We start from the raw sequence: 19,445 nt of genomic DNA on the forward strand, positions 1-19,445 counted from the left end.
CTCTTTTTGTAAGTGTATCATAAATGATACATCATGCATCTAAAAAAATATTTTTAATTTTATATTTTTGATTTACTGTTATATCTTTTGATATAAAACGTTTTTATTATTTCTTCTAATCTTTAGCAATCAAGCCAACTTCTTTCTATCGCAGAAAGCCTTCTGGTATCCACAGGATACAGGCACCTGTTTTATTCAAGTTTGTTGATGACGACACAGATCTCTGCTCTTCAGGCGGAGATTCCAGCAATGAAGAAGATATAACTGATCGCGAACTTTTTTTGCCACTATCTTCTTCGTCCAGTGAGGAAGTTAATAGCAGTGATGAGAATGCTGACAGCAATGACAATCAGTCACTTTCAATATTAGGAAGAGCAAAAAAATACGGTGCAGCAGTGGTGCAAGCTACCAACAAACCAAGTGAAAATGGAAAAAAGCCTGCAAAAAAACCTCAGCTATTGTGGAAAGTTAAAAATCTTCCCAATAAACAAGAAGACCACAACTTTAAAGGTAACTACCAACAAAAAATGGACGAGTTATTGGATTGTCTTGGTTCAGAACTGTCGTACTTTTATCAGATTTTTCCTAAAGAGCTTTTTCAAGAAATTGCCTATCAGACAGCATTGTAGGGGAGAGTGGTACTGAATGGACCACAAAATTCGCCTTTTTTATAAACTCGATATTTTCTTATATTGTCAATAACTATGGCGAATATATTAAATCAAAAGACAAGATTGATATCTTAACGAACTATCCTTAAAGGCTGTAACCCTTTGCGCTAACAGAACATAGTTAAAATGTGCAATAAATGTGACCCGTACCAAATTGTTTAGTGGTCCATTCAGTACTTTTGATTGTACTGAATGGACCGGCCCTTGTACTGAATGGACCACAAAATAAGCCTTTTTTTATAAATAAGATAAATATCTATATTTTTAAAACTATGGTAGATAAATTAATTTATAAGGAAAGATTGATATTTTAACTAACTATCCTTGTATATTGAATACTATTTTGGAAGTTGTAAGCCAGTGCGCAAACAGAACATAGTTAAAATATACTATAAATGTGACTCATACCAAACTATTTAGTGGTCCATTTACTGCCCTTGCACTGAATGGACTAGCATTTTAGTTGATTTATTTAATGAATAGCAAGTTACACTATGCAAAGTAATTAGGGTGATAAATGGAGCTTAAAAACAAGAAAACGGTATGTTGAGACATTGATATTTCTGACAAAAAAATTAAAATAAGTTGAATTACTTAATACAGTTTTAGACCAATCAGATAGTCAAAGTACAATAGTCACAAACATATTGGCTGGCATTATCTGCACTTGTGCAAGCTTTATGTGCCCAGCTTGCACACTGTCTGCAACGGTACCACACTTCGTTGTCTTGACCCATTTCTTCACATATAGCACAAAAATCATTATTTGATATAATACCTTCACAAATATTTAAACAATCTTTAACACCGTTGTCACTTCTTTCAACACAAATATCATCAGCCTTATCATTATTATATGTCATTAATGGAAACTTCAGAGATTTAGAGTTATTTGATTTCTTTTTTGGTTTCCTTTGGCGTTTATTTGTACTATCTCTTTGTTTTTCAGAAAGGTTTTGTTTTTTTAAATTTCGCTGAAGTTGTTGATTTCGAAGAGCCTCTTTAATTGGAGTATCAGTTAGAATCGAAGAGGAGAGCTTTTTACGAGCACCTTTAGATTTTTCTAAACGAGCTTTTGCAGAAGGATAAGGGCGTATACTTTCTACATTCAGGGTATTGCTTACATTTTTGTTGTCTTTAACATTTCTATTTATTTCTATTAAAACTGTATTGATGTTGAGTGTTTCAGGATTGGATTTGTTTATTTCTACTGAAACTGAATTGATGTTAAGTGTTTCAGGATTGGATTTGTTTATTTCAACTGAAACTGGATTGATGTTGAATGTTTCAGGATTGGATCTGTTTATTTCTACTGAAACTGGATCGATGTTGAGTGCTCCAGAATTAGGTTTATTAATTTCTATTAAAACTGGAATAATGTTGAGTCTTTCAGGATTGGGTCTGTTTGTAACCTGAGATAAAAAAAAATCCTCATCCTTCCATCGATCAGGTTGAAATGGACTTATACCAGATGCTGAAAAACCACTAATGATGTTAGCTGGCATTGATACTTTTGCCCAAGCCTTTCCAGAAATTTCTGCAATGTCATAGATCGAGACAATTTTTCTAGGATGTGATACTAACCAGCTATCAATTTCACGATTATAATGGCATTTGAATGGTCCATAAACTGCTATATCTAGTGGTTGCAGTTTGTGTGATGTATGGGGTGGGATTGTCAAAACAATTACACCATTATCTGATGCTAAGTCAATGAAGTTAATGGACATATGTGTCTCATGATTATCTAGTATCAATAGCACAGGGTTTGCCTTAGATGGTCGAACACTTTTTATAAAATGATTAAACCACTCCATAAACGTTGATTCCACCATCCACCCAGATTTGTTGGCAGTGCCAACAGAACCAGGAATTGAATTTCGCAGAAAATAATCTTTAAAATGAACACGTGGAAAAATGTAGAATGGTGTTATCGATGATCCACTTGCATTTATTGCATTGCACATTGTTACCAAGATACCTCGTTCTGCACTTGTAACAGACGCAACTTGCCGCTCTCCTCTCTTTGCTAAAACATGCTCTGGCACTTGTACAGTAGTAACACCAGTCTCATCAACATTCCATATATCATTCAGTGAAAACTTGTATTTAATCAAAACTTTACGCAGATTATTATAAAATATTTCGACATTATGTTTGTTGAATGCTGACATTCGACCAATAGATGTTGCCTCTGGTTTTCTTATAACCAGTTCTGGATGACGCTTTAAAAATGCTCTAAACCAATCTACACCAGCATGTTTATTTGTTTCCCAAGGTTTAGCAGAACCTAGACGGGAATGTGGTAATTTCTTCTCAAGTTTGAGAGCATATTCAAACGTTAGTGCTCTTAGCTTAATTGGACTTAAACCATATCCCATTTTTGCAGAAACTAAACAATATTGAACCAGCTCGTGTTCCTCTGATACTGAAAAAATTTTCATAGAACTGTTACTATATGGAACACACTGCAATTTATTTAAACCATCTGGTGATAGTTGAGCTTCTTTAATTCTCCTTTTAAGAGTTGAACGTTTGACTCCAAATATCTCAACAGCTTTCCTTTCAGATAAAGTTTTTGTCAAAACATTCTCAACTGCTTGGATCATATTAATGGGATCCCAATCACCTTTTACTGCTGTTACTTTACGATGTCTCATAATTGTTCTGAAATGAATAAAACTTGCTTATAACCGTATTATAAAAAAAAATCATCAGTGCTATTATATATATATATATATATATATATATATATATATATATATATATATATATATATATATATATATATATATATATATATATATATATATATATATAATAGTAGTGTGTGCTATAGTAGTATTATATATATATATATATATATATATATATATATATATATATATATATATATATATATATATATATATATATATATATATATATATATATATATATATATATATATATATATACATATAACATAGACAAAATTCTATATTTTATAAAAGTTTGAATGTAGAATAATTTGTATACGATGATCAACAAGCTTAAGCGATATAAATAGAATAAATAATTTGCAATATTTAAATATTGCAATTTAAACAATTGCACTTAAACTAAGAATAATTAATTATTATTGGTTTTATTACTTTGTTTTTTATATTATTGTAGAAGCTACTGATAATTTGATATACAAGATATTTTCTATTACAAGAAACTTAGACATTTGATTAAGTCTCATTACATTCGTAATGTTTCTCGATGTTTTTTAAAAATTTTGATACTCAATTTTTTTACTTATCCTTACTTCTTGTTCGTAATAATTATCCTTCATTCAATCTAAGAAGTTAAATAATAACAACATAAATAATTTAATATATCGTAATAATATTACGACATATCAAATTATTCAAATAATGAAATAAACTGCAGATTAAATTATTACCAAGGTATGTAAATAAGTAGTATGCTATAGTCTTTATATATATAGTATTTCCTAGTTCACACTTCCATTGTTTGTTTAAATTAAAAAATTTGTATTTTGTTTTAGTAAGTAACATACTGAAGCGCCATAAATACTCTTACAGAAAGATGAACCGGTCCAATCAGTACCATCAATGGTGGTTCATCCAGTACACTTATCAAAATGCACATATTACCCATTTAATTAAAGCAATCAGTAAATCATATAACCTTCAATCTAATGTTATACAAAGTAAAAAATATATATCTATAACATCATTATTAATCATAGTTAACTTTACCTTAAAAATTTATTGTAAATTGAAATAAATTGAAAAGATAAAAAATTACTTTTGAGTTAAAAAAAATACAAAATAGAAATATAAATGCATTATTACGAATAAAGTTAAACAAAAAATACTAAAGAGACTTTGGGTATATAAAATGTATATGCAATGAAAAAAAAGTAATTTACCGCTTGTTAAGTTCTTATTTTTCAAATTGTCCATTCAGTACAAGGTCCATTCAGTACCACTCTCCCCTACTCCATGCGAACCAATCCTAAAAACCCATTTGCTGTAAAAGAGGAAGATATAGTTAGTTTTGTTGCATGTGTTTTGTATATGTCCATTGTCAAACTCCCAAGCACAAGAGATTATTGGTCGTCTTCCATTGGAATTGCTCATGTAGCTAATATTATGCCCGTCAACCGCCTTGAAAAATTAAAAAGCATTATTCATTTTGCTGACAACAACTCTGCTGACAAAAACGATAAGTTTTTCAAGATACGCCCTCTCATAAACAAAATAAATGAGCAGCTGAAAAGTATTCCATTTGAAGAAAATTTTGCGGTTGATGAGCAGATTATTCCGTTCAAAGGGAGACATTTAATCAAACAATACAACCCTAAAAAACCGCACAAATGGCTGTTTAAAGTTTTTGTTCTGAATGGTGTCTCTGGCTTCAGCTATAATTTTGAAGTTTACTGTGGAAGAAGTGACAACATTTGCCTTGAGAATGAACCAGACTTTGGGGCAAGTAGTAACGTTGTTGTGCGTCTAGCCCGAATTATGCCCGATGACGTTAATCATAAATTGTATGTTGACAATTGGTTCAATAGAATTGGTTTAAATGTTTATATGTTCAAGAGGGGAATTTGAATGGTTGGAACTGCACGTAGGAACCGTGTTGGAAATTACCCAGTCTTGTCAGATAAGGAAATAAAGCAAAGGGGTTGCGGAGCATTTACCGAACATGTTGCCAAAGTTGACGGAGTTGATGTATCGGTAGTTTCCTGGTTTGACAGCAAAGTTGTAACTTTGCTGTCCAAATTTATTGGAAGTGAACCTTCAATTGAGGTTAGAAGATTTTCAAGAAAAGATACGTGCTATATCAACATTTCCTGTCCGGGAGTAGTCACTATCTACAACAAGCACATGGGGGAGTCGATTTGCTTGATTCTCTGCTTGGCTATTACAGGAACAAGATTCAGTCAAAAAAGTGGTATCACCGGATCTTTTTCCTCTTGATTGATATGCCCATAATCAATGCCTGGATTCTTTGGTAAAAGCGTAATCCGTCAACTCCACTTGTCAAATTCAAATTGGCGGTAGCAGATTTGTTGTCTAATTACCAGGTGTCGCGTAAACGAAAAGCAGGTCGCCGATCTCTTGGTGACATCACACAACGTGTTGGTCCAAAAATTGCCATTCCCTATGAAGCAATTCGGTCTGATCAAGTTGGACATTGGCCTATTTTCAATGAAAAGCGTGCTCGTTGCAAATATGACAATTGCTCCGCCTTAACATATTCATTTTGTGAAAAGTGTGACACTGCGCAGTGTCTTAATAAGGACCGCAACTGTTTTAAAGCTTTCCATTAATGGATTTTTTATTTATAATGATATTTTTATTGAGTGTATTTAACTACCAAGGTCCAAGTTCCAAGATAAACTCTCTGAATAGCAACAAACATTAGTTTATAATTTTTTCATAAAGTTCCACTACTGCATGATGTATCATATATGATACAATTAATTATTTTGCAATTAATTGATCTTAAAATATATTTTTTTGGATGTTAGGTCATTGAATGCTTCTTGAATCATTAGTTTAGTTAGATAAAAAAAAGTTATGCAAAAAGGGGTTAACAATTTTTACCAGCTAGCAATAAAAACAACAACAACACACGTGCACATATATGTGTGTTTATTTATTATCAAATCAAATCAATATATTTTCACTTTAATAATAACTGTATATATATACAATCGTGCGGGACATTTACAAACAGTTATAAACTGATGACGTGTTAAGACCTATGATGGTATAAATTATAGCATAATAATAATAATGATAATAATAATAAGTAATAATAATAACAACAATAGTAATAAATAGTAATAATAATATTAAATACAGTAATATAAAAAAGTATAATCTGTATACATATTTTACTATATATTGATATATATTTTACTATATATTTATCTATACATATAATAGTGATAATCATATGTCCTTGCCGTAAGTGAAAATGTTAAAAAAAAAACATTTGAAAAAAAATATGTTTGACTATATCTGGTTAAAATAATGCATTGTTATTTAGTATCTTTTTAGAGATGTAATTACATCTAAAATATATGTAACTGTATCTATATCTTGTTAAAATAATTCATTAATAGTTAATATTATTTTCCATATGTAATTACATCTGCAAAAAATCGCTTAAGTAGAAATTTCTGGCAAAATTATACATTATTAGTTAATATTTTTCAAGATGTAATTACATCAGTTTATAAATAATAGCGCAATTACCCTTTATCTTTTAATTAGTTAACTCTATAAAGTAAAATTTTTCTTAACTGCTTCTTAACAGATTTAGCTATACTTAGATAATTGAAAAGGTATAACATTTGTAATATTGCATTATTAATATCTGTAATTACAATTAATAGTAATATTATTATTCTTTTTATATTATTATTATTATTATTATTAATAAATTATTAATATAATCAATACTTTTAATATCATTAATATAATTAATATCTGTAACTATTGATATAAATAATATCAATATTATTACCAAGTTATTAATATAATTAATGTTTGTAATATGTACATATTTTTGCACAGATGTTAATAGACACCAATACAGTTTCAGATGTTGTTGGACAGATGTTGCTAGACACGGCGAAAACTGATGTTACTACCCTGATCCAATATGATTACTTGCTTAGCAATATGTGTTGTTTGTCTTTTTGCATTAAAATTCTTCAAAAGTATTTATATTTATAAATTATACATCGTAATTTTTTAATGAAATTTTCATAATTATAGTTTGTACTATTTGTATTATTTCTACAAAAAATATTTGGATTATGCATCATAACTTATGAAATTTTAATTTAATTTTTATTTGTAAGTTTGATAGCAGCTAGCATCAGTTTTGATATTTAGAATAATTAAATACTTTCTTTGTTATAATAAAGTGATTCTACTGCTTAAAACTATTTTTTTTATATAAATGTATTTATCATTCAGTAAGGTTTGCCATAAATATATATTTTAGATTATTTGGATAATAACAAATACTTTGATGTGTATACTGCACTATACACATCAAAGTATTTGTTATTGTCCACACATACACATGTGTATGTGAATACTTTAATCTATGTGTTTGTATGTATTGAATATATGTGTATATGTGAATACTTTGATCATTAAAATTAGTTTACCGTCTAGCTTTAAAAACTTTAAAAAGGTTGCTTTAGAAGCAATTTACTGCTTAATTTAGATTGCTTTGACAAATGAACTTGAACCGATAATTTGTCAAGGGTAAAGAATATTTTTAAGCTTTTAATAATAAATTAATCTTGTGATTATTTTTCTCTATTAAAATAGATATGGGTAATTACAAAATCAATGTTTTATTATAATTAAAATAAAAAATTATATGAAACTGTAAATATGCAAACATTTTATAAATTATTATTTCATTTATATACAGTTGTATCTTAATCAGAAATGTCCAAAGAGGCAAGTATAGTTAATTATTTGTTAAGTATAGTTAAGTATTTGTTATTGTAGTTATGTTCACATATTTAATGACGAAGGAACTCAATAGTAAATCTAGTAACGTATCTAGATTTAAGTTGAGCGCTTTTAATTTGCATGTAATTTTGGGTCGTTTATTACAATCAACCCAAAAATATTACCAATTTGAAAAAATCCTTTGAAAAAACTAAGCAAGCTGTCTGGTTTTGTAACAAAGCGTCACGACAAAACCAAGCCGTGTTAGTGAACCAAGCAATCTAGTTTTTAATATGCTTCTGTTTTATATTTTGTTGCTGCTAAGTTTAATTGAAGTACTAAAATTGCACTCAAAACGAATTGGAAACAGAGCTTTTCTCGTGGTATTCGAAGTTGTTGGATCGTGGAAACAACAGCCGATTTCAATCTGCTTAATGTGATAATCAACAATAATTCACCTGAGTCGAATGCTTTTTTTGTTATACTGTCAAATTTGTGTAATGTTATTTTTGATTTTTTTTTAATCAACAATAAAAAAAGTCTGCTTTATCTATTATTTTTTTCATTTGAACCAAATTTGCATCAGGGATAGTAGCGGGTTACCTGTATTGGTCCCGGCTTTGATTGGCTCGGTAACTTAAATAATCTGTATACATTTTTTTTTCTTCTTCAAAAGTCAATTTTCAAGTATAACTCACGTTTTTCTGTGATTAATTCCTCTACTTGAAAGCCTTCAACTTTAAAAGCTGTCAGTTAAGGAAAAAAGTATTTGGATTTTAAAAATAAAAACAAGTTAAAAAGAATAATTTAATTTTTATGTAAATAATTATCCGCAAAAATAAAACAATAGTCAAAATTTTGAAGATTAAAAATTGAAAAACGCCGTCATTTTACGCCGTGGTTTGACGTCGTGATTTTAGGCAGTTTTTGTTGCATATTAGCATTTAAGGTTGTTTAACATCGCTTATGGTTAATTTTGTTTATTATTATTATTTTATATTTTTATTAAATAGCTACTGCTATGTCAAAATAAGATAAATTGTAATAAAGTTACATTTAGAAAATAAAAATTAAATTATGTTGAATAACAAACATATCTCACTTGCTATTTTATCTTTTATCTTCTTTGCTATTAAAAATACGTAAATCAATAAAATCGATGCAAGTGAGATAGGATCAAGACACAACCATACAAAGACGTACGCACTAATATAAAAAAAAATTCTTAGCTCGTTTTTTTAATTTATCAGAATTAACACGAATATAATAATAAATAGATTTTTTTAAGGTGGCACACAACTGAAAACAAGTTTTTTTGTAAATAATCAAAATTTTGATTTTTTTTTTTTTAATGACAATTATTTTATATTAAAATAAAATAAAAAACAGATAATTTTTTTTTTTAATTAATTTTATTATCCATAATGGCCAAAAATGGGTTGTAAAACATGTGTTTTTAGTAAATCTTCAAAACCTAATAACTTAATTTTGCCTCAACTACTGAAACTAAAATTTTGAACATAGCTTCCTAATCATATTTCACCCTGTTTGACCGTGGGAATTTTTATAATTTAAATTATTTCATGAAATATTGCATTTCTAACAAAATCACCTAATATATATATGAAATATCAATAAATTCAGCACTATAAACATCAATATTTCACTTTCTATAACTTTTTATGAAAATTCTGAGGGTTAAATGAAGTATTATATTATGATAAACAAATCCTGAAAATTGTATTATGTAATTCTGTTTTGTTAATGAGAAAATGTGTTTCAAAGTTTAAAAAAATACATATTGAGAAAAAAGCAAAAATAAGAAAAAAATATATAACAACATAAAAATTATCAAAATCCACCAGAGATGTAACTATCAGTTGTTTCTTTTATTTGCTGATTGTCTATGAAACCTTTTTTAACTGCTCTTATTTTTTTTCTCTGCATTTTACTTTTATCCGTTGACTTTGACTTCATATGTCGAATTCTGGTTTTGTCAACTTTACTTGACGAAGCTAATGTAACAATTCCACTCAAGCCAAAGTATTTTAAAACTTCTAATACACCATTAGCACCATCATTATAATGCAGCACTGCTGAGTATGTTCCCATTTCAATTGTAGACTTACTAACAAATGTGTGCTTTGGTACGCGAGACCATATAATAGAATTTAATGCTTCATTGGCATTTTGCGTCTTTCCATGCAAACATTTAATTAGAAGATCATCAGCCTGAAGATCCTTGATGATTGGTAAAATAAGATTCTTAATCCAGATAGGTATACATGATTTTGATTTGTAATTTGTATAATTTAGAGCCCAATATTTGCACCAACTTGCCAATCCTCTTGGGCAAAACTGATGTTGCATTTGCTGGTTTTCAAAGTTGGTAAAATGAAATAAAATAGCATAAACTGCCTTTTTCATAGCATACAAGTTGTTGACATTTTGACGAATGGCCATGCCATAATAGTTTTGCATAGAATTTATACATTTTTCTGTTAGGTTACCTCTACCTGATAAAGGTGTTTTAGTGCCTTTGTGTGCTTTGACTAAATTTCTAAGTCGTGTACCCAATCTTTTTTGCACATGACCTACACATTCAAGTTTTATTGGAGTGATGTCAAAATCCTGGTAAGGGTTTGAGTTTTTGACATCTTTGAATGAAGAAGTGTCTCCATCACCTAGAAACTCTTTATAAATTAGATTATTTTTTTTAACCGAGCGATTAAAAATTGTTACTGCAGACTCCATACTTCCAGACAAAGATTTGTGATTTATTTCACATTGATGATCAATTATCCAACACTGATATTCTGGAGTTCCTTTTTTACTGTTCCACATTTTACAGCCCATGCAGTACTTAGACAAAACTTCAATATCAATGCATTTATCCCCAGAAATCGCAGTAACTACACCGTGCAATGAATTGTGACCGCGTTTCTGCCATGTACCATCAATTGAAACTCTTACACATGGTATATCCTGAGCAATGTCAACTTTTTTAGAGTCCTTAGTCGCTAATAACATACTTTTCTCTGAAGCACTTTTATAAGCTACCATAATAGTTTTGTTTAATTTTTGAAATCCATTTTCAGATATACATTTTAAGTTCATGCAAGATGAAAATGTTTTTATAGCTCCATAACCACAGCCTACTTCTCGAAAAGCTATTATTGCACGAATATTAACATCATATGGTGAGTTAGCTGTTACTGCATCAAATTTAGCATTTATTGATTTGTTTGATGAATTAAATCTTTTAACATAATCACAGTGTTCACATTTTAATTGAAACAAATGTGCAAATCCTTTTCTACTGGAATCAACATCTGTTAAAAGTAATGGCTGAAAGCAGTTGTTGCATGCAGTTTTAGCTATAAGTTCTTAAAGAATTGAAAAATTAATAAAAACAAAATAGTTATCTTTTCCAGAACCAAATGTATTCGAGTAGTTGGGTTTGATTTTCCTTTCACTAGAACAGCTACTTGCTGCTTGAGTTATGGACGATGTCATCGTCGATGATAAGATGTAAGAAGAAGATGATTTTTTATTTCCAACAACACCATTCCATTTTCGTTTTATCCTTCTTGATAAATTTTGTTTAGTTTTATTTCCTTGTTTATTCATTTAAAAACAACTTTATTCCAACTAAATTGAAATCAATTTTTAAATTATTTGGTATAAAATGAGAGAAAAGTTACAGTATAAAAGACTAACATTAACAGATTAAAAACACTCTTGTTCGTAAATAAAATTTTGAATTATGACTTTTAAAACTGAAAACTAACAAGAGTCTGCGTATAACAAATTAAAACCAAGTTTGTGATGGTGTTTTACTGTTTTGAATTCAGAAAAACTCCTATGACTGATGGTTGCTAAGGCGTTGTTAGGGAATTTATTTTCAAGTGTCATCTACTAAAATGATATTAAATCAACTTTTATATCATTTTTGAGACTAATTTTTTTTTTATATGTTCAAGGAATGGTTATAGAATCAAAATACCCAAAAATCTAAAAATTGATTTTTTTCAAAAAACTTGCTTTTTTTCGGTTGTGTGCCACCTTAAATAAACAACAAGATGTTTTTGAATATAATAATAAAAAACAACTTTTTTAAAAATAAATCCATGACCGTCACTATAAAATGACAGTAGGGGAAGTAGAGAAGTGTACTTGCCCTACCTAACAACAATTTTTTTTTTTTTTTTACTAACTTCAAAGAAATTTTTTACTATAGGAACTTTAAAATTAGTAAAAGAAAGTTATATTTAGCATCAAAAACGTAATAAATTGTAAGAGGCTTGGTAACAATGTTGTGGATTTTTGGTGCGAAATAAACGAGACATTTATTTTGCACCTTATAGTAAGCCTTCAAAGGGTTTTTTAATTGTAACCCAACTAACACACTTACGTTGGGCCAACGTATGTAAATATACTTTGACTGTTTTCTTCGATGTGAATACAACGTTGATCCAATGTTAGTTATATCGTATTTATAATAGTGAAATCCTTTATATCGACGTGATTAAATATAGTTAGCAAATTTACATTGGTCCAACGTATGTAAAAACATCGCAATTGTTGATTGTTTTTTCGATCTAAACCCAACGTTGCCTAATGTTTAGGGATCAACGTTGATCCAATGTATATGGATTAACGTTGACCAAATGTGTATAACCCCACATTGATCCAGTGTAATGGATTAACGTTGATCAAATGTTTATAAACCAAAGTTAATCCAATGTGTCTAGATTCACGTTGGATTTTATACTTAGGATCAACTTTGTGTTTGCATTGAGAAAAGGCAGGTTTACAAATATATACTTGTATAATTTATAAGAACTATTTTTCATCCAATCATTTTAGCTGATTATGGAAATAAATTTTTCTATTTCTTATCTAATGAAATATCTAGTCACAAGAAAAACTAACGAGAATAATGCCTATTTACTCATATGCATTAGGATGTACAAAAAATAAACTTTTTCATAAAACTAAAAGGTTCAAAACACATCCTGGTTACATACCTGAAATAAAAGAAAAATGCAAAATTTTAGGTCTTTAAGCCTTCAGCAAGCGTTAGGGGTGTAGATTTTGATTTTTCTTTAACATGTCTAATATTTAAATAATAAAACAATCCAAAGAAAAACGGTTTATTTTGGTTCGAAATATTTTTTGTTTGTTAAAAGTTCAAAAAAAATTACATTTAATCTAAAATACTTTTTGCTAAGAAGTTTTACTGTTCAAATCACTCTTTTCATTCTTTACTTTTTTCTCTTTAGCACTTGCCATGATGTTTTGTCTCTGATTTTCATTATGACTGTCTGTCAGGAAATTTTGCACTAGAAAAATATTTTTTTCAGAGCATTTACTTGTGCACTGAATATTTGAAACAAAATCTTTAAAAAACTTGAAGCTGGGATATAGGTCTACAAATTTTACATCAGAAGTCCAAAACTATTTTTTTGTATAAAAAGATCGAGTATGAAAACATTATGCCAGCTGTTTTTCCAAACAAACTCGTGCAAATGGGTGTTCTTGTTAATGATTATATCATCTCTAATCTCTTGTTTCTTTATTTTAAAATAACAAATATCCGCGATTTAGGGATAATTAATAAGTTTCTGTATCAGTAAGAATTTCTCTTCATTAGTTATACCTGGATCTGCTCTGCTACAATAACAAAATCTTCAGCCAAGTACTATGTATGCCGAAAAAGAGAATTTTTCAGACTTTTGCCTAGTATTTCGTCTTCTTTCTATATGCTTTTGGCTACTTTTATAGTTTTGAGATTATTAGATGGTGCCTGGATCATGATTGAATACTTCAGAAACCAAGGAATGTAAAATATTGCTACAAAAGGTGTAATTTTGTTGACATCTTCTATCTCCTCCACTGGCATAAATTTCAATTTTTTTATGAGTTAATTGAAGCATTATTAAATATATCCCATTTGCCATAAATCTAGCTTCATGATATGCAGGGGGTTGATGAAAATAGAAACATGGTACTTTGTTACCCAAGAAAGAACCTAGTTCAAATAATGTTATATAGTCTGTTCTCATCTTGAAAAAGGTTTTCACCGTAATGATATTTCCTAAGTATTCTTTAGCTTCTTGTTCAATCTGATGCATGTAAGAATTGTTTTTAAAAATGTTGAAATTAAATCTATTTAATGAGTTAATATGTTTAGAACATATCTGAAATTTTCAGGCTAATTTTTTTTAATATTGAAAACAGTTTTTTTTTTGGTGCCTTAGTCTTTCCTGTTAGCGTTTACTAAATTTTTTCACTAAATGACTGATGTGTCTCTAATATATGTGTCAACAACATAAGAGCCACACAATGTGCTTCCGGATAACATACCTACTATTATGTTCAATTCCTCCATTATGTGCACCAGTGTTTGAAGCAGTTGTGCCAGTACAAACAGCAAATTTTTTTTTTTCAATTTCGAAATCTTCAAGTAACTTTTTTTATTGTTTTGCTTGATCTTTACCTTTAGATGAGTTTGCCTGGAACACTCCTAGCAGAATATCACTATTATTATCAACCTTAGGAGCCGTCATGCTTCTGCAATTCTTTCCATTTTAATAGCAATATTATTTTTAAGATCCCATTTATTACACAACTTACCATCGAAGTGAAGCAAGAGTTTCTTACCAATTAAAGCATTTTTTTAACTATTTCTAACTTCTTCCCCTTTGTTTTTGATGTTATAAAATCTATTTCTGTGGGTTCCTGATTTTGACAAAACAATATCTTTCAAATTATGCCCTGCATGCTTTAGAATCGAGGAAAGAATTACTATATGACCCCTTACACCAAGATGATATCTTGTAGCGACTTCACTTAATGCTTTTATTATTCTATCCCCTGATATTGACAGATGCAGCTAATCAGGTCCTTTTTTTAATCTTGCTAACGACACAGAAAACTTTTATCTTCTTCACTAGATACATCGAAAAATGTATCATTAAATGAACTTGACTCAAAATTTATTGGTTCTGTATCTGAATCAGAGACAATATGATATTCCAATAAATTTTAATCCTCTATGAGCATTTCAAGTTTTTTGTCTAACTTACTCCTTTCAGTAAATCGTGTCAATATCCTCAGTTATCTACATTTTTCTAGTCGAATTTTTGTTGGTTAAGAGTTCAATTTCCTCTTTAATGGCTTCAGGTGATCTGTTGCAATCAGCTTTGATTTTCATTACAATATTTTTGCAGCCTATGCAAAAAGGTTCATTTGGTATTTTTAATAGTCGGTTTCGAGAATCAAAAGATTTTTTTTTGAAGAAAAGTTCAATCTAATATGAAAAAAAAACTTTGAAAGAGGTTGATAGCTTAAATAAAATAAAAAAACAGTTAACTATTATAAACATATTGAGAAAATCTTACTTTTTAAGATCTATTTTCTTTCTCCATTTTTTGTTGAGCTTTATAATCTTATCTCTAATGCTCCAACTTTTCATCAAAAAGTCTTTTTGAAAACTTGCTCTGCACTAAACATTTAATACTTCTGTGACAAGACAATCTTTAATACTTATCTCAAATTTTGCACCAGGAAGTTAACATTTTAGCTAATACCCTCCTTTTTCTTCATGGAGTAACCAATATTTGATTTTCCTGACTTATACCTTGATTGCTTTGAAGAAATAATATGGCAATATTTTTTTAAACCATTTGTCACCATTTGTGGGCAACTGGTAATTGGGAAGCTCTAAAGTGGGTCTGTTCAAAAGATACAAAGGTCTCTTTGGGTTTTCTAGCACATGGTTAATTTTTTTTTCATATCTTTAAAATTTCTTTTTTTACAGCTTATTTATCTGCATTGTTTATTGTTTATTTCCATATTACTATTTATTTATATATTCCAACTTGTTTCTCCGCGCAGAGGCCTTGTTCGTCAAGGTTCGTGTTTTGGAGTTATAGAGTTGAGAGAGGGTTATAACCACTATTAAGTAGCCTCCTCATCTGTAGTCGCCTTCTCGGCCTTGAGGAGGTAAATAACAAAAAAAAAAAAAATAATATTTAAAGAACATAAACTTTATTGTTATATTGATTTAATTAAAGTATTTTAAACAATCTCAAATGTACTTTAAATAATCTATAATAGTATTAAAAAAATAATGCTTGCTTATTTATAAATTCAAAATATATAAATGAGGAAGAAGTGAAAACGTACCATTTACGTGGAAAACCATGTAAAAAAATCCGAAAATACCTGTTTTTCATTTTTTACACCTCCAAGGGTCCTTAAACCCTTAAATTTAGTAAAAATGCTCATTTTTATGCATATAACCAGGATATACTTAAAACCTAATTTTTTTTTTTTTAGACACCCTAATATGCATGTTTGTAAGTTTTTACAATAATCATTGACAATGTTAACTCATCGTAAATAGATGAAATATGTATTATTATATATATTCAAACCTTACAAGTGTATAAATCTGTAGTATATACAGTGATGTTTTGCCAAAATAATAAGTACGGAACACGTTAGACTAGGACGAATAAAGTAATACTAAATGAGGTCACAATAAGACTGATAATAATTAGAGAAGTCGTACAAAGATAAATGTTATAAAAACTTTTAAATTAATAAATTGATGTATAAAATAAAGTTGATTAATGCTGCAGAGTCAGCCAAAGAATTGCGGTCTATCTTCACCAAACAATCAACAGTTGATAAAGCTATAACCGAAGCGAAGACAAAAGCCGAATCAAATAAAACAATCAAAACAGAGTAAAAACATACCTCCTCAGCTATCTAATTTAAGAATCCACAAATGCAAATTCATTTTAAAACAAACTCTACGAACTTGCTGGCCGAATTTGTAATGCAGCCATAGAATAAAATGAGCTATAGGAGTCATCTATAGGTTATAAGCGACCAAATAAAATATTCCTTAGTTCAAGTTAGTTGCCCTCAAAATAATCATCTTATGCGACTTTTTATCTTTCCCATATTTTGAAATTCTCTTGAGGAAGAGTCAAAAAACACCCTTGACTTTCTCATCACAGATGAGCCAGACCGTGTTCTTGCACTAAAAACAGGTGAACCTCTAGGCCATACACCACAAGGTCGTACTCACTTTATGATAACCTGTGAATATGCCATTTCTAGTACTGATGTAAATTAATCTACCAATAATTTACCAAGACTTGTTTGGGTAAAAGCAGATTTTGAGAAAATTTCAACATATTATGAATCAGTAAGTTGGAGTAATTTATTGCTGGCTTATCAGCAAATGATTGCTATGAAGTTTTAATAATTATATTCAAGAATATATTTTAGCATGTGCTCAATATATACCCAAAAAAATATCTAAACTAATTTTGGATCATGAACCGTGGATGACAACTAATGTAAAAGCTGCTATTCGTCTAAAACGAGACCTTTGGGCCAAATATAAATCTGCTTGGAGATATGTTCACGCCAAATTAAAATTAGCTGATAGCATATCAGTAAAAAAAGTTATAAAAAAAGCAGTTCTGGAATAATAAGAGACCATTGTTCAAAAAGCAAAGCTGATTCCAAAAATACTCCATTCCTATGTGCAAAAAAAAAGAAGTGCAAAAGACTCTATACAAGCTCTGAAAAATACTGATGGAATAATCATATCTGAAGGCGAATTTATTTGCATTGCTTTTAGTAACTTCTTTCTGTTTTTATTGTAGAATCATCAGATGGGCTGCCTTATTTTAAAAATCGAACTGTAATTTAATGCAGTGAAATTCCTGAACATTTTTTTAATCATAAGCATATTTAAAACAGACTAATAGCAATTGATCCAAATAAGTCCGCTGGATTCAATTGCATCCACCCACGAGTTCTCTTAAATTGTTGTTCAAGTATGGCTTTACCTTTAAGAATAATCTATAATCATTCATTTAGTACTGGTGTTGTGCCTGATAGATGGAAAAAAGCAAATGTTATTCCAAAATTTAAAAAAAGGTTCTAGACTTTTGGCCTCAAACTACAGACCATCAATCTCCTTAACATCAATTCCTGGAAAAATAATGGAAGCAATTATCCGAGAGGTCACCACTGTGAAGCTACAGGTGTCATCTCGAATACACAACATGGATTTGTATTTAAAAAATATTGCATGTCTAACTTGTTAAAAACTCTTGACTCATCGCAGAGGCTTTACACCAAGGATACCCTGTTGACGTTATTTTTACCAACTTTAAAAAAAACCTTCGATACACTGCCTTACAAAAGACAACTACATAAACTTTATGCATATGGTATTCGTGGTCAGATCTTGCATGGATTAAAGCATGGCTAAATAAAAGGCAGCCACGGGTCAAAATAGGAAAGATATAGTTAGTGGAGTCCCACAGGGATCAGTCCTTGACCCCCTTCTTTTTGTGTTGTATATTAATGACCTATTAGATAATTTGACTCACAATATAAAATTATATGCTGATGGTAGTAAAATTATTGTGGTAATCAGCTTACCATCAGATGTAGATTTTTTACAAGCTGATATCAATAAAGCTGTTGAATGGGCATGAATTTGGCAGATGAAGTTTAATATAACAAAATGTAAGGTCATGCATATCAGTCAAGAATCAACTAAATCAAATCAAAAATACTATATGTATGATTGCAATGGCACACAAGTCACGTTAGCTGATACCTATATTGAAAGAGATTTAGGTGTACTCATCTCTGATAACCTTAAATTTAAGATGCAAGTAGATTCTGCTGCTATGAAGGCCAATCACATACTTGGAATTTTTAAAAAAGCATTTTAGCACAGAGGTTTAAATCTGTGGAAATCGCTTTATATAACCTATATTAGACCACATTTAGAATTTGCAGTTCAATCATGGTCACCATATCAAGTTAGAGACATCAATATTTTAGAAAACATTCAAAGAAAAACTACAAAAGTAATTTTTTTCGATTTCAAAACTGCCTTACAATGAAAGACTCAAAAAACTACGACTTACCACCCTGACTTAGAGAAGGATCAGAAGTGATATGATACAGCATTTTAAAATAATAAGTAAGATTGATGTCATTAACTGGCATCACCCACCGATATCTCTTTCCTCCTTTTTTTGCGATGGACCGGCTGGTGGTACTCGTGGTCTGCCATGCGATTAAAGTGTCAATTGGTTAAGCATTGCGAACAGAGGCAATATTTTTTCACAAATTGTATAGTGAAACACCGGAACTCTTTGCCAGAGCAAATTATTGATGCTCCAAAATTGAGAAATTTTAAGGAGCTATATGATAGTCATGTTGTAAGAAGAAACATTAT

At 29.6% G+C, this 19,445-nt stretch overlaps 1 protein-coding gene across 1 annotated transcript; it reads right to left on the reverse strand.

The window, feature by feature from the left end:
• Nucleotides 1–1,215: 1,215 nt before the first annotated feature.
• LOC136089033 (uncharacterized) lies at nt 1,216–4,245 on the reverse strand. Its single transcript, XM_065814549.1, has 2 exons — nt 4,102–4,245; nt 1,216–3,338 (listed from the first exon to the last, which is right to left on the reverse strand). Exon 2 carries the CDS (start codon nt 3,329–3,331, stop codon nt 1,286–1,288), a length of 2,046 nt encoding a protein of 681 aa, XP_065670621.1. The 5' UTR covers nt 3,332–3,338; nt 4,102–4,245; the 3' UTR covers nt 1,216–1,285.
• Nucleotides 4,246–19,445: the final 15,200 nt, after the last annotated feature.

This window comes from Hydra vulgaris, chromosome 12, assembly GCF_038396675.1.
Source record: "Hydra vulgaris chromosome 12, alternate assembly HydraT2T_AEP".
Taxonomy (NCBI): Eukaryota; Metazoa; Cnidaria; class Hydrozoa; order Anthoathecata; family Hydridae; genus Hydra; species Hydra vulgaris.